We start from the raw sequence: 17,341 nt of genomic DNA, 5'->3' as shown, positions 1-17,341 counted from the left end.
GTATAGAATCCAGTTCATTCAATTTCCAGATGACACTTTGTCCTTTCCAGACTGAAGGTGGCCAACATCACCACTTAAACGCATGGGAAGCCCAGACCCCACGGCACCCTGCACTGCCTTCCCAACTCGATACCTCAGACCAGGGCAGGCTTAACTTAATGTACTAAGTTCAAGGGTGGAAACAGTTGTGCTTTCAGATTCACCTTGCTCCAATAAGGCATGTTTGAACAAATGTAATGAGGAGAATGTCCACCAAAGAATCAAAAGTCAATCAACACTGACCACAAATATGATGTCATCTTACAAGATTGTAATGGAACTAAAAAATTTCTAATGCCTGGTATCGTCACATGTGTTTGGGCTGAAGCTGGTGTTAACCTACTGATGGTGCTGCACGTCATACAGAAGGTGTTGCACATATAATTCTGTACACTTCACATTACTTGATAATGATAATAAACAACCATGTCACTAATTTATGTATTTACCATAGTATATTTTTATTATTAAGAATATATTTCTTCTACTTATAAGATGATAGTTTACTGTAAAACATGCCATGCTACACTAGTGACAGCCTCATACATCTGTTCATTCCATATCTTGATTGTATTAGTAGGCCAGGTTGGGTGATTGACCTGTATCATTTAGGTTTGTGTAAGTATATAGTGTTGGCACAATGATGAAATACCCTTAAGATGCATTTCTCAGAATATGTCTGGGTCATTAAGCAGTGCATTACCATATAAGTCTATTACACAGAAGATGGAAAGAGCCTATTTAAAAGATGGCTTATAAATACCTGAGAGGGTGAGGACCCACTATGTCAGAACTAAAGGACAATGCCTTATAAAGCAACTCAAATGATTTACTTAGTGATCAAGGAGAAAATTTTAACTAGGCAGGTTAGAGTTAAGTGTAATTTAGGGTTTATGAAAATGGTTCCAGAATCTTTAAATACAGAAGCAATTTACATCTTCCTGGAATTGCTTTCAAGTACTGCTGGCAAAGATATTCAATTAGATTAGTAAATTTAGTCCTCTGCCTTCATCCCTCAAATTAGAAAGTGACAGTGTGTTGTGAAACATTCAATATTTCCTCTCTTCTCAATCTTACACAGTCATCCTTTGAGTTTTCCTATGTTTTATGTTCCAATGAACCAAAGACAAAAGACAAAAATAAAAAATAACCCCCCCCCCCCAAAAAAAAAACCCACAAAAAGCCAAAAACCTTACCAGAATGACCAGAAGATAATTTTATAATGAGGTCTATTCTCTAAGAGAAAAACTAAAAGTTATCCTACGCTTCTAAAAGTTGCACTGTAAAATCATCCTTAGGAAAGCACATTTTAATATAGGTCTTTTGATCATGTTCTTAGCTAAAAAAAAAAAAAAAAAAAACCAAACAAACAAACCAAAAAAAAGCTAGGGAACTCGGATGGGTCTGGAAGAGCTCTCCATGACGGGGAAGTGATTTTGTCCACAGATAACATAGGGGATCCATGTTATGAAGTCACACCCGAGAACGTGAACCTTCTCATCCCTTCCAACAGTCAACACTTCCTTCTGCTACCACAGCCAGCCTCCTCATATGCTCAAAGATGGACCTGTGTCCATCACAGTGAGAGAGTGATCCTTCAACATTGCTAACATAATCTCTCAAATTACATTTAAATAAATTCAATGAAATAGTCCATCAGTATCTGGAGTATCTATGGATCCTAAGCAGTTTAGCCAATTATTCTCAGCCTAAGTGAATTCTGTTGGATTCTATTAGTAGAAGAATCCATTTTATTCCTTAGGACAAGATGAGCATCTGCTCTCCTCCTCCTCAAAGTAACTGAAGATAGCTTAAAAATATTTGCCTTTATTACTGGATAAGCAGGCAAGCCACTTTTATCTTGAATCTCATTATTTTTCACTTAACAGTGATCTGCTTGAAAATTTTAGTACTCTGAGAAAGCTAAACATCTCCCTGAAATGATTGCATGACTATATCTGCCTAAGGCGAGTGGCCAGAATTTACTGGCATCACTGAAAAAAGTCTCTAATAATACTTCTGCCCAAAATGTTAATGGTGGGTTTATTTACTATGCAAAGAAAATCACACGTATGTCTACATTTCCTTCTTTCTGTTATAACACCAACCATTGTTAATGCAGATATTCCACCAGGATGTAATTGAGCTGCTTTCAGTTGGAATATGCTAGAAGTAAACAGTCTCCAATTTCAAATATAAACTTATGTTTCAATTCAGAATTTAATGGAAAGGGTGGCTGGCTCACCCTTTTCTGATGTAAAAATTGAGCAATTGTCTTTAAAATTTACATAAAGACAAGGGTAGTTGCATTATTCTAAATCAATAAATAAATAGTTCTGAAAATGAGGCCAAGAACATTTAAAAATAGATTTTGTCCTTCCTCAAATTTGTAATACCACGAAGCATGGTGGTGCATACCTGTAATCCCAGCTACTCAGGAGGCTGAGGTAGAGGATCCCAAGTTTGAGACCAAAACAATATAAATAAAAACAAAGGGCTGAGGATATGGCTTAGTGGAAGAGCACTTGACCAGCAAGCCAGGCCCTGGGTGGGATCCCCAGCACTGCAAGATATTGGTTCCTCCCTCTCATTTCCTGTCATTTCTGTCCCAGACATGGATACTCTACAAGGGACCTTCACTCTTATGCATGCTTGGTGTATATTAAATGTTCCATAAGTAGTTCTTAAAGGGATGAGTAAATGGATCTCTGTGGAGTCAATAGGCTAGGCCTCAGATACGTCCACCCAAACAATCTCAAGTATGGCTGCATTTTAAGTTTAATAGTTAAATTTAATGATAAAAATGAAATTCTACTCTTTTGGTCAGTTACAGAATTTAGTGCCTCACAATAGCATTGTTGTGGTATATAGGGGGAGGGGAGGAGAGAAACAGGTAAAGTGTACAGTGTGTTTTGGATTCTGTTTCTCTACGATTCTTTGAGGCCCAGGGTCTAAATGAGGTTGGTAAGAGAAAGTTGAAAGGGTACCAAGAGTTACAGCTAAACTGTTAATCCACTTGTGTTAAATGTGAATAATTTGAGTTCTAACCTAATGTTTATTTTCCTTGAAGAATGTCAGAGGGCATTAACTTCGAATTTTCACAATCTGAGTTTAAATGATAGAAAACTAACAGGTATAATCTGAATTAATAGGAGATGGGGTAAAGGAATTTGGTCTATCTATATAACTCAATATTATATAGTCATTATAACGTGTACACACACACATACACATTACATACACATACATGTGTGTACATATACATATACATACACAATTTTTCTGGAAATTAATGTAAGTGGTTACATATGGGGAATGGGAGGTCAAGGGCATAAAGGAGGAAAGGCCATAGTTTACTTTCTACTTTATATCCATATAAAATATGGTTTGATTTATTCATCATGAATAATTATTAGTTTTACAAAAAAAAAAAAAAAAGGAAAAATAAAAAACATCTGTGGAATGTCTTCTTTCTATGATCACTTTAAATACCAGTCCCATTATCTGACTCAAGTCCCCCAGAGTCCCCATGAAGACAAGCGCTGTACCCTGTAGCCCTTCAAGCAAAAGTGACTTCCCACCACTCACCATCTTCCAGGCGTAGCTAACATTGTAGGCCTCCTTCCCGGTCTCTCTCAGCTTGTTTATGTGCCAAGACAGGGATGAGTTCACAGGGACTGCGATAATCTGGCTGCCCAGAGGGAGGCTGTGTTGCCAAACAGAATTAAATACTTGAGGCAAAAGATAAAATTAAGCACTTAATTAAAGGCAAGGAAGAAGCTGTGAGTCAATGACCACCTCCTGATTCTGAATAGCAATGAAGCTCATCACTTTTGAAAGACATAATGTGAGACTTTCAATTCTGTAAAAGCATGATGTCAGCTCTGCATTAAAAACATTCCTTACTCTCTACCCCTGCCCCCAATTCTAATTCTTTCCAGAGACTAACCTGTCTCAAATCACTCAGTCATTAATTTTCAACCAATGAGCACAAAGACATATTTCTCTATAGGTTACCATCTGCCAAATGTATCACAGTTGGAAAACATCCAATATGTTTTTATTTTAAGGGAAAATGTTGTTTAAGACTGTGCTATCAACTTGGAATGATATCAACTTGCCAAGCTATTTTTTGGCAAATACAGTAGAGCTAGTCTTCAACTTAACCTTTTATTTTGCTGTTATTTTCTAGTTAGGTGTAACTGAAGTATTTTTTAATGAAATAATATGTACCTTATTTTACAATTAAAGTCAATATGAACACAGAATTTTATTTACAAGACAATAGTCCCACATAATAGTTTTGAGAGATCTTATCTGTTATATGCAGAAGATAAAATCTTGGCTACTATTCTCATGGAAAAATAACTCAGAATACTTTTGATAACAATAAAATGATTTATATACTTGCCTTATACTCTATAGTAAACAGTCATATTTGACCTTGATGGGTCCCATTTTCTGAAAAAAATACAACAACCCTCACTTTTTTCTTACCTTAGGATATTTTGCCGAACCAACTCAAACTTGGGGATATTTTCATAATGTATAATGTCAGTATGAAGGGGGGGTTCTGAGAGTAAATATGGCCTAGTGAGAGACGGATGCATAAGTGTATACCCTGAAATCAGAAAACACAATGCACACCATTAGAACATGCTATTAGAAGTTCTGGTTGGAATCGAAGTGCTGATTGCTGATTTCAGACGTGGGATACTCTGGGATGGCTGCCCAGGACTCAGCTTCTCAGCTTGTAACTCATCAGTCCAGTAAAAACTGAACCTGATTTATGTATGCTGGTATAAAACTCTTAAAACATAGAAAGAGATTTTAAATCACTGAACAATTTCTCTAATTAAGAATATGATTGAAGTAGGAATTATTTGGTTCTCATTTCATTAAATATTCTAATCTACCACATAAACCTTAATGCTGGTAAATCTAAAGATAAAAATACAAGCAAAAATGATTTAAAGGATCACATCCCTATGTGTGAGTCAATCCTCAAATTCAACTTCCTGATGTTGCAAAATACTGTGACATCTTGACAGAACATAGAAATAAATGTGTAGTTTGTAGATTCCCTCTGCATCTTGGTGTGTTCTACTTCAAATAAGCTATCCTAGTCACACTGCTTTTCTCTCAATACCATCTTTATCCTATTAAGTACCAGAATACCTACAGACTATTGTCTTTGGGTTGCTAAAGAAACCTTTCCTTCCTATGATTAACTTTTAGCAAATTACCTTTGTCATCTATGAGAAAAGTATAGGAAGCCAAAGAATCTTGGTAGTATGTCACGTCTTCAAGAATGTAAGCCAGATTCACGTCCACGCCTACAATTCCCAGAAGTAGGTTTCCAAAATAACATGGTTTACTCACGGTCATGATCAAACCTGTGGGTTAGAAACAAACAAAAAACCCAAAGGGTATCAGAGAAGGCTCTAGACAAAGGCTAGAGATGTGCTCCCGTGAAATACAAAGGCTAATATCAGTCATCTTAATTCTTCTTGGTAGAAAGAGAGAGTGAGAGGGAAAGAGTGTCCTTTGGCAGTTCAGGTACTGAGTTAAATGGAGGCAATTGGTATGCTTCCCACTGCTTTTTCATCTAAGCCATGACACTGCAGATCAGTGCAAACCTCAGCAGTGCATATGTCATTCTGTTTCCTGGGGTGTGGAAATTCAGCTGAACTTGAAAGTCAGTGAACAAGGAATCTAAAAATCCGAGTTCTAGTCCAGTGGTATTCCTTCTGTATTGTACCTGTGACACTCTTGAGTATAAAGGAGAAATTTAACTTCTGCTGGAATTTTTCCAGTCACTTAGGCTGCAAGTTCCTATACTTGTATGTAAAGACAGTAAACATTTCAGGCTTTGTCAGCCATATAGTCTCTGGTACATGTCTTTTACATTTCTTCTTCTTTTTTTTTAATATTTACTTTTTTAAATTTTTCGGTGGACACAACATGTTTGTTTGTTTATTTTTATGTGGTGCTGAGGATCGAACCCAGCGCCCCGCGCATGCCAGACAAGCACGCTACCGCTTGAGCCACATTCCCAGCCCCTACATTTCTTCTTAAAAAACAAAACAAAAAATCCACAACCCCTTTCAAAGTATACAAACCATATTTAGTTCCATATAAAAACAATAGGCTATTTAAGGATAAAATTAAAAAAGGAGAAAAGCACACAGGAAGAAATGCGCAGAAGTAGAGAGTGTAAGTGGTGGAGGAAGGCCCAATCTGAGCATCTGGGCTCTCCTTCGGGCTCCATTACTAGGCTGAGAAAGTTGTGCCACCTTGAATAAGCGTCTTCATGTACCAGATGTGGAGCTGGCACAAAATGATCTCTATGATTCCTAACAATGCTACACTCTTATGGCTGTAAACAAAACTGTAAAGACAAAGGTGGGTCGTTTATCTCTACTTGACCTTGTATTTTCCTGCACTTGGGAGCACCTGCTTGCCTTAGTGGTATATCAGAAAGTCTCTTCTCTAGTACACTCAGGAAAGGGATCTGGATACTCATGAAGACTCTACAAAGTACGGGCCTCCTCACAGGGTTTGCCCATGATGTCTACTTGAGATACTGTTGAATCGAGGTGGTCCCAGAGACTCACTACATGCCTCACCTAGCAAGGGGAAGTGTGTGAAAAGTCATGCAATGAGGGTCTCTTCTATGTCAAAAACCCTTCACTGAGCAGTTCACAGTTAGAATGCCTTTTGTCTGTTCTAAAACTTCTTTTTTTTGAGGAGTTGGGAAAGGAAATTCAGAATCTTGCATATGCTAGAAAAGTGCTCTTCCGCTGAGTTACACCCACAACCCTGTTTTAAAACACTTAAAAATAACAGGTATTTAAGAAGATTTTTAAGAATGCATTTTGCGGGAACTTTTGTTCAGGTCGCCCTGGATGGATGGGTTATAAGTGGCAGGAGCAGCACAGTGAGCGCCAGTATGGAAACAGAGGTCCCCAAATGCAAGCCACATTTTCCAGAGCTTTTGTCTAAGATTAAAGCTATTTTTATAGATTTCAGTAAAGTACTACAGAAATGCTCTGTGACTAAGATGAATGCTCATTTCAAATTTCTATTCTCCTCTGGATTTGTTGAGAACAAAGTATTAAAAAAAAAAGAAACACAATCTCACTTTTCAATTATCAACTTGGACAGAACACTCTTGATCCCTTTGTGGCAAAGGAAGTATGCTAAGCTCTTGCCACACTGACAAAAATCCTGCAACACTCTCTGTGAACCAAAAGCACAGAGATTTGCTTTTTCAAAGCAATACATGTTCAGTAACTGACATTTTAATCCATGGTGGTTTTGAATTAGAGCCATGTAAACATGGGTTTCCCTAGACTGAAGTCCTCATGTCATGGAGTTAGAGGATGTGTCACCCAATAATTCTAGGGATTGAAAACACAAAATGAAAAGACACACTCTATGTGGGGAACTCAACAGATCTATAAAGCAATGACTGAAACCCACTGTACGGGACTCATAAAACAAGACTCAAAACTAAGATCTGGATTACTGCAGCCAACAGGTGACCAAAGGTTGACACATGATTTGGTTTAAAGCATTCTGGGTAGCTCTCTGGGCTGCAGAGTTAAATTTTAGGAAGGGTCCCACCCTTCCTGACACCACTAATTGGTAGTAAAATTGGGCTGTTTAATCCCAACTTTGTATAGGACTAGGTATCTACATCTATCTTTGTTCTGTTCACACAGAATTAATTGGATTTCTTGATCTCTCCTTCTCTTATCAGACATAAGATCTCCGCAAGGGTGAACTGTGTGCCTTATCTACCACTGCCTGGCACAACGAGTTTTGGCTCTTAGTAACACAGCCTAATACAATAGTCACTTGCATTCAAGACACAGTGTTTTTATTATGAAATAAAATAACCTTATCTCAGATGTAAGTTTCAACCCTACATATATCTGTGAACCCTTTCAGAAAGAGGAAGGATAGAAAAATCAAGGTGTAATAGCAATTGCCATGTTTCTTTTTATTCTTTTATTTATTTCTTTATTTTTTTAACCAGAAATTGAACCCAGGTGCACTTAACCATGGAGCTACATCTCCAGCCCTTTTTGCTTTTTATTTTGAGACAGGGTCTCACTAAGTTGGTGAGGCTGGCTTTGAACTTGTGATCTTCCTGCCTTAGCCTCCTGGATAGCTGGGATTATAGGTGGGCATCACCACACCTGGCACCATATTTCTTCTTTATAGAAAGAACATGTTTACTTGTTTCTATAAAACACATTCTCTGTAGGCTTGCTATTATTTGTTTGTTTGTTTATTTATCTATTTTCGGGGACCAGGGATTGAACTCATGGATGCTAAACCACTGAGCCATATTCCTAGCCCTTTCAGTTTTTATTTTGAAACAGGGTGTCACTAAATTGCTTAGGGTCTCCCTAAGTTGCTGAAGCTGTGATTGAACTTATCATCCTCCTACCTCAGCCTCCAGAGCCCCTGGGATTACAGTTGTGTGCCACTGTGCTTGGCGAAGCTTGTTACTTTTTATACTTGTGTTTTCTTTGAATATTTGTATTTGTGAGAGTTCCAAGTTAACTGCACATTGAACAAGATCTCGACTCATGATGCTGTCTGGTCAGTAATAAGCTGCCCATTCAATCTTTGGTGTCAGGGATGAAGGGAAAAGAATGCATGTGGTCATGAGGAAGAAAAGAAACAGACTGCATTTCCCTGAGAATAAACTATTGAACAGTCATTTTCCTAGACACTGGATATATATAATATTCCATTTAATCTTCATAATTGCCATTTTTTTTGATAAGGAAATTGAATCATGTGAAGGCTGAACGCTTTATCCAACATCATATCATGGGTATTAGGATGATGACGATGATGAAAACAGCAAAGGTAAAATAGTACATTAAGAAATAAATAAAGGGCTGGGGTTGTGGCTCAGTGGTAGAGTGCATGCCTAGCTAGTGAGGCACTGGGTTTGCTCCTTAGCACTACATAAAAATAAAATAAGATATTAGTTCCACCTACAACTAATATATATATATATATATATATATATATATATATATATATATATATATATATATAAAATAAATGAAAGCAGTTATTATAATTGGATAATATGCCAGTTACTGCTAATTAATTATTACAGATAATGGATCTAGTACCTAAAAACTAGAAATATTACTTCTTTTGGTAAATGACAAAATGGAGAATTAATGAGATTAAATAAGTTACCAAGGACAACTATTTAATGGAAGGATGGGATTTGGGATCCCATCTGATGCCTCCTTCCCTCTATTTGTTTGAGTACGCCCTGGTGCCTGGCTTTTGAGGCTAAACTTTAAGTACTTTATTTATTTGTGATGCAAAGCTACCTCTTGGTTCCAAATGACCAAATTTGGATACTGAAGAATCCTCACAAAGTCTCATCAAAAAACATGCCATTCTATCTATTGAGACTTGGGCAATAAGGAGGAAAAGGGCTGGGAATTTCTGCTCTAGAATACAGTGTTACAGGTTATATGGCAGAGGACTTCACAGGCCTGGGATCCCCAGAAAGTGGTACACATTTCTTCCTGTTCATTTCTTTCCCCCTTCCTCTAATAGGAAGTGTTCTCCAAACTCACCATCTCCCATCTCATCAGAGAAGGGGAGGCTGAAGACAGCTTCATCAATCATCCGGTTGGGAAGGTTTGTGTAGAACCTGCCAACTGTGGTCTCCAGATTGCTCAGCTGGTTCAGCACCATCATGCTGCCCTTAATCACGGGCAGGGCGGTCCGGTCTGGCACCCCGTACTTCCCAGAGTTCTGTTCAGCCAGATCCCTCAGAAAAGCCAGCTCTTTCAAACCAGTCACCCCATCTGAAATCAAAGGCAAGGGAAGACCATGGAAAGCAAAAGGGTTAATATGCACAGCGTCTTACCACTTAGATCCAATGGGGACATGGATGAGGTTTTACAAAGTCAAAGGGGTCTTTTCAGACACAATATGGACTCAGGAAACAAAGACCAGTTCCTGCTGAGGAGCAAAGTTTGAGACAGAGTCTTCCCTTAAATAGCCAAGAGGGTAAAGGGATTCTTCAAAGGTCAGTGATGAAAAACATATGAGTAAATAAAGGAACCCTCTTCAGCAAGGATGTGTTCTCCCTCAAAAAGCTTAATTATAAGATTTAGATTCCTTTGCTGCATTTAATAAGTGAAAGCAAAAGTAATGGTTAACAAGTCTGTATTTAATTTAAAGTAGGAGATGAAATTGTAAGAGTTTTAAAGAAGTTTATCATTTCATTCCTTACTTTCCCCACAAAACCATTTGCCAAAATCTCATGAAACTAAATGAAAGAATTATGGATTGCATTTAGTGATGCCTCCAAACCCTGTTTCCTTAAGCTCATTTTAATTACAAATGTTTTCATGCTTGATATTGTTAGGATAATACTGAATTTGATTTATTTAATGTATACTTTTTATATTTAGAAGGTTTTGAAAACTTTGTAAAAAGATTTAGGCATACTGGGATGTATTGTTCTAAAACATCTGTAATCTATAGCAAAAAATAAATTTAATAAACCATGTTTTTTAGTTTGCTATTGTTGGAACGCAGTCAAAAGGATTAGTAACTGATCACATATGGGTACCATTGTAAACAAATTCACATGATCTCCGTCACTATTGAGATTCTACCATTGTGTTTTGAAAAGGGTTTGCCTCATATTCTTGAAGATTTTAATAGCAAACCATGAACCATTCAGTCATTGAAAAGAATCTGAAGCTTTCATGGTTCACCTACCACATGTGTCTTCATCATTTCTATATAGGTAATACAGACTTTTTTTTAGCATTAGACGTTTATTCCTCATGTAGTGGCAGAATCAAATGGATATGATTTCTTTCACAAAACATTGTATTTAGAAAAACATTGTATTTTACTCCACTCATATACAATTCTAAACGAAAGGAAAATAATACCTGGGAAAAATTAGGTCAGAAGTGACTTATTGTTTCCTTTGCTTGGTATGAATTGAGATTGGGAGGCCAGGGGTATGCTCCAGAGTAAATGACAATAAAAAGCCATGACTGACCCCCAACCTTATACCCTTGAGAAGCCCGCAGAGGTGAAGTGTTAAATCAGGCAGTAAAAACGTTTCCTTTCTTTGCATGTATTGCTTGGCTCACTCAAAATGTAAAAACTGACAAGAGTATCTTCTAGGCAAAGCAGCACAGTGTGGGGTGGAAAGTTATCAAGTGTTGGTTTTTCATTTAGGGATGGTAGAAGGTAGGGTCTGTAGGTGGCAGACTGATAAGTGTGTTGGATTGTCTACTGCTAACATGGTCATGCTGGAAACGACATTTCCCAGATTCTCCTAACTATATGCTTTCTAGTTAAAGATGACAAAAGCCAGTGTTTTTGAGTTTTGGGTGATGAAGTAAGAGAGGAAATAGAATGTTCCAGTTTTTCCCACTCTTCGGTTGGCTTGCTCATCAACAGCAACCCTAGGCATGTTCAAGATATTTCACGGAGAGCACACAAGGACCAGCAGCCATGAAAAGCCAACGACCTTCCAGAGGCTTCTATACCAGGCTCCTAAATGGTCCTCAGAGTTCCCAATTTTAGACTTCTTTGCAAGCTTCCATTGGGTGATTATAATTTCTGAAGTGTCAGCTTTCCTTTCTGGATCTCTACATTTCCAGTTTCTCCTAGAACTGTGTACATTTAATTCCAATAATAAAATTTTATTCCAAAATTCTCCGAGTGGCTCTGCTTACCTATCTGAACCATGCCTGATCTAGTAAGGGCATATGTCCACCCCAGTGAACAACCTTCAGAAATTGCATTCTGAGAAAGAGGGAAGAGAGACAACTGGTGGGTATGTGTTTGGTTTGATGAAAAGGAGAAAGAGAAGGAGATAAGGATGGGTGGATGAAGTCCCTGGAGGTTTGAAAGTGTGGAATCATCAGGGCACCACAGAAGTAACAGGAGCAACAAGCAGTCAGAGATGACCCCGAGGGTTACGTGACTAGGCAAAAAGAGGGACTTGCACCTACCTCAACTGTGCTCAGTCCTGTACCAAGTTCTCAGGGTACAGAGAAAACAAAGACACAGTTCATGTCTGCAAAGCTCACATACTAGGGGAAAGTGGAGGGACAGGGAAGGGGACATTGTGTGAGCACCTCACTGCAATACAGTGGGGGACTTGCTCATGAGTAGGAAGCATGTCATGTGGGGACACCATGCTGAACAGGGAGCCCGACAGGGACAGCAGTGACATCCTCCACCTCTAGCTGTGCTGTCCGACAGGAAACCACATCCTCCTCTATTCACTCCTTCAGCTGCCTTGTTATTTACCAGGTTCTATGTTAACACATCCTGAAGGACACGCTGGACAGCAGGAGGGAGCAAATGAACTTTCCTTGAATTTATCAATTTACTAAGCCTCTTTGAAATACTATCACTTAACAGGAACACAATTCCTATTAATGAGTATTGAGAAGTGCCAGGTACTACCCCAGTGTTTGCCTGCCCCACGGCTAATACAGCCCTGCAAAGTAGGTCGCTCTTATCTCCACGTGACAGGCATGGAAGCTGAGGTGAAGAAAGAGGCTGAAGAGGCTTCAGGAGGAGATTCCACAGGAAAAGTTGCTATTCATAGCCTCGGTGACATGGAAGAATCTAGGCCAGTGCTTTGGCTTCCCGCAGCCGAAACCAATGAGAGAAGTTAATGACCTCCACGTAGCATCAAAACCTTGGATAACCTAGACTATGAAGGAGAACTGAAAAAAGGGAGCTAGACAAAATCCTCTGAAGACCATGAAAGTGGAGGTTTAGGAACGAGCAGTCGGCTGGACAAAGAGATGAAGGGAAAGGGGCACCCCAAGCTGCCCAGAACACCAGCATTAAGTAGAAGAGCTGCTCAGCCTCCTCTGATAGCCTTCATCAAAGCCTGGTCATGATTCTCTCTCTCTCTCTCTTTTTTTTTTTTAAAAAAAAAAACAAAACCAGCATTCACTTAGAGGGAACTTTCATCTGAAAGAAAAATCTCGAATCACTGCCTACCGTTCATGAGGGCATAGGTGAGAATCATTACGGAGTTGTTCAGAAAGCTATTTTCTTCATTGATGACACGGAGAGTTGCCTTTTTATCTTCTTCCGAAGAGTCCTTTGATGTAATGCCAGCTGACAGGTAAATGACGACCAAGTCTGTATCTAAACAAAAACATACAAACTGCTGTTATGCCTGGACTCCGGCTGGAGGCAGCTGTGCAGCTGGATGTGTCCACCCCAAGGACCTGCAGGCCCCCAGTTCCCATTCCTCCCTGAGTGATGGGTGGCTTTCATCTCCCCACCCCCGCCTCCTTTCCATCCTGTCCTCTCTGGACACTGCAGCCTCATTTAATCCAGCATCCCGTAAAGATGCTCCTGATGCATTTATCAAATAAAAGGAGATGATTTCCTTTACACACCACTGGCTGTGGTAATGTGAGCCAGCCCAGGTGGAGGGGTCTCCAGCTTTCTGAACCAGAGGATTCCAAACATGACTTATTCTTTCCTCAGGGATGAAGGATCATCACCATGAACCACATTTTTGGGGGCACTAGACTTTAAGACGATGGTTCTTCCAGAGGTTCTTTAGGGATGCAAGGTTATTTGCCCCAGGTAGACTTTTTATTTTGAAAACTCATCAACATCATGCAGCCAAACAGTAAAAACAGGGACGTAGAGCCACGTGCTCAGAATCCAGCTCTGCTACTTATGTGCTGTGTTGGGGTCATTTGACAAGTGTCTGAACCTCTCTACCATACCTTATCTATAAAATGGGGTAATGGCACCATGACTTCAGAGGGTTGCTGTGAGAACTAGTGGGTTAATTCACGTAAAAAGTATAAGCAAAAGGGTAATGGCATAAGAGGGTAAAAGAGAAGAAGAAGAAGCTGAATAACAATAATAACAACAAGAACACACACACACCCCTTCTATTGGTCTAAAGAAGTGCCTGTGATGTGAAATTAAAATTACTCTCTAAATGGACTAAAGGACGGAGTGACTGAGAAGTAGTTCTGGCTAAGTGAGAAGTACTTGCATCAACTAGATGGACTTAAAGATGAAGATGTTAAGCTTCTTACCACTTCAGATGCACAGGTGGAGGGTGAACAATCACTTTAATAAAAGGAGGGAAGTAAGAACGTGAATTTTATATTTCTTTCTAATCTGAGGTTCTTTGATTCAATTGATATTTTTAGGACATCCTGCATATTATCCTTTTATTGGGAAATAAATATTTGTTATATATTTATTTCTTTGGGTTCCTATCATTGTCATTTTTTTTTGGAATCACTTTGACAACCTCCAAGTTGGTCCATCAATAAGGCCACCTCTGATAATCATGTCCTTGGGAGGATGCCTCCCTGAGTGTAGACTAAATTTAGTAACTTGCTTGTGGTGAGCAGATGCATCAGCAGTGATAAGATGTCAAGATAGGTTAGGTTATAAAAAGACTGTGGCTCCTGCTGTGGGTATTTTCTCACTCTGAGGGAAGCCAGCTGGTGTGTTGGGAATTATCCTATGGAGAGGCAAGCAATGAGGCCCTCAGAACTGAAAGTCCTCCAAGCAACAATGTGACTTTGGAAGTAGATCCTCCTCTAGTTGGACTCGGAGATGACAATAATTGTTTGAGGGCAACCTTCTGAGACACCTTGAATCAGAGGCACCCAACTATGTTGTGCCCAGATTCCTGACCCATAGAAACTATGAGCCAATACATATTTATAGTTTTAAGACATTAAGTATTGAGGTAATTCATTATACAACAATAGACGACAAATATAGTTACCCTGAAAATTATCCTAATAGTAAGACATAATGCTAGAATTTCTTTCAGTCTGAAAATTTCCATTTTAGGTTTTGAAGTATTCATTAATATGCAGAATTGAAATGTTAATTTGTTGTATCAATGTTGTAGACAATTAAAGTGACTTTAATAGAATGTGACTCAAAGAAATAAATACAAAGTTTGTTTATATACTACCAACACTTCATATATAAGCAAATCTTAAAGTCAGTTTTGATGATTGAATACTCCTGTAACAAACCTTAAGTACAAATAGAAATTCCATTGTGTGGTCTTCAGAGATTAGAAAAGTGAATACTGATGCAAATGTATGATGCAAATGTGTGTGTGTGTGTGTCCTTAAGTTTTAGGAAAATTCCTATCTTAAACTAGGTGTCAATATTTATTTCAGTGTTGTAAATACATTCCTGTAAATTATTTTATTTTATTAAATTATTTTATTACGATCCTAAAAAAAAGCTCCAGAATAAAAACACAAACAAATGAAAGAATGAAAACCACTCCATTCCTCCTGGGGAAGGGGAAGGTGAGGCTACAGCTGTACCATGGGCTGATATATAGTACGAGACAATTCCTTGTGAGACTTGGACTGACCTAAAAGAAAACACTTTGGGTTTTCTTACTTAGGTTTATGGTTCTGGATATAATTCACTGTCACCAAGACCTGGGTTATATGGCAGGGGTCATGACTGAAAAGCCAGAAGATCTGCACCCTCAGGCTGTTGAGCAGCCAAGCATATTTTCGTTCTATTCCAACAATAAGGCATATATTCTGTAAGTATCTTCACTGGTTCTTTCCAAACCCTGACTCCACTCCTACACTTATTTTTCCATCCTTAGTTATCAGATTTATCAAATCTGATCTGACTTTTTAAAAACTTTTGTTTTAGTTGCAGATGGACACAATACCTTTATTTTTATGTGGTGCTGAGGATCGAACCCAGTGCCTCATACATGCTAGGCAAGCACTCTACCACTGAGCCACAACCCCAGCCCCTGATCTGTCTTTTTGACTCATCAAAATATTTTCCCCCAAACTACTGACTTAAAGAAATTTAAAATTTGCAAATGGTAATGTTAGGGGTGGTTAATTATTGAAACCTGTGGCAGAGAAAAGACACAGTATGGAAATTGAAAAGAATGTAGCAGACTCTTCATTTGAAAACTCTCTAAGTCACCATCATGTTTTTTGGGGGTCCATATGAAAGTGGAAAGGCAATTCAAATTTGAGCTCTGCCCATATAATTTGATTCCCATTCCTAATCATCTTATGCCTTCGGCTATAAAATGATTCCCTAATCAATCATTCTCCAAACTTAAAAATCTAAAAGGGTTATTGGTACCACTGATGGATCTACTATGGGACTGAAAAAGAGCCAGCTTTGAATAAAAGTTTTGGATTTGCGGATTAGTACAAAGCAAATTGATGCAAAGCTACAGTGGTTTATGACATGTAGTTTCTGTTTATATGACTACTAACATGGGGCAGATGCTTTGCTTCCATGCATGGGCTAATCCTTACAACAATCATAAAGGATAGGTCTTGCTCATTTAAATAACCTTGCCCCGTGGCATATGAAGCAGCACCAGATACACAGTGGATGTTAAATAATCATCTGTGGCTTAAAGTAATGATGTCGAGTTACAGCTCCTAGGAGTAGTATCCAGACCCTTCACTTGCTGTTGCCAAGGCTATAGTGGTCCTTGGCCATCTTTGGGCTTGAGGTCAACCTAGGACCTCTGAGGAATCTGCTTTACTTTTGCTGGAGTGAGAAGTCTTGTAGGAAATGGAATATCATAATAACCACAGCTAACATTATTGAATACTTATGATGGGAACCTTGAACTTACTGTCACCTCCAGTTTATGGATGAGGACAGGAGAGGTGAATTAATTTACTCTAGTTTACAAGGATAGAAAAGTTTCAGACTAGAACCCCGGTTGAAATTCAAAACACATACTAAGTCACTAGGCTATACTGCTTGAGAGCACCTTAAAACCTCTCCTAGATGAAGAGGACAATGCAAATCCCCAGAGCATTTCTTTATACAAGCTAATTTGTATTTGTTTCTCTGAACTGCCAGTACATGCTGCCAAATGGAGGATAGTGACCTAAACCTTAAAAATGTCTTGGCCTAAAGGAGGCTTTTCTGAGCATTTTGAAACCCAGGCCATCAAAATTTGTCCAAGTCTTTGATGATCAGTCTTCCTGCCATGGTTCTGTTTGCCAACATTAAGAAAAACAAACACACACACACACACACACACACACAAAATCCCAGAGGAGAAATGCCTCCCATCAAAAAAGGGTTCTGCTAATGTCCAGCGCAGGGAGCCGTATGAGAAGAAGTTTAATGAGGTCTTTATTTGTGGCTTTAAAGCTGAATGAATGTCAACACTTGAAAACTAAGGAATTTCACATTAAAAATCCACATTTCTAGCTTCTCTTGAGTCAGAATA

The 17,341-nt window shown here is 38.7% G+C and overlaps 1 protein-coding gene across 1 annotated transcript in view; it reads right to left on the bottom strand.

Annotated features, from left to right (window-relative positions):
• The window catches only part of Cachd1 (cache domain containing 1), a 203,922-nt gene that overhangs the window by 32,906 nt on the left and 153,675 nt on the right, over positions 1-17,341 (bottom strand). Inside the window, exons 8-12 of the mRNA XM_027949549.2 lie at positions 13,090-13,239; positions 9,666-9,899; positions 5,286-5,435; positions 4,537-4,660; positions 3,628-3,745 (exon numbers count right to left, since the gene is read on the bottom strand). Coding sequence (XP_027805350.2) covers positions 3,628-3,745; positions 4,537-4,660; positions 5,286-5,435; positions 9,666-9,899; positions 13,090-13,239 — 776 coding nt within the window. The remainder of the gene's footprint in view (positions 1-3,627; positions 3,746-4,536; positions 4,661-5,285; positions 5,436-9,665; positions 9,900-13,089; positions 13,240-17,341) is intronic.

This window comes from Marmota flaviventris, chromosome 10 (assembly GCF_047511675.1).
Source record: "Marmota flaviventris isolate mMarFla1 chromosome 10, mMarFla1.hap1, whole genome shotgun sequence".
Lineage (NCBI taxonomy): Eukaryota > Metazoa > Chordata > Mammalia > Rodentia > Sciuridae > Marmota > Marmota flaviventris.
Note: the sequence above shows the minus strand (reverse complement) of the source record. Positions and strands in the feature narration are given on the sequence as shown.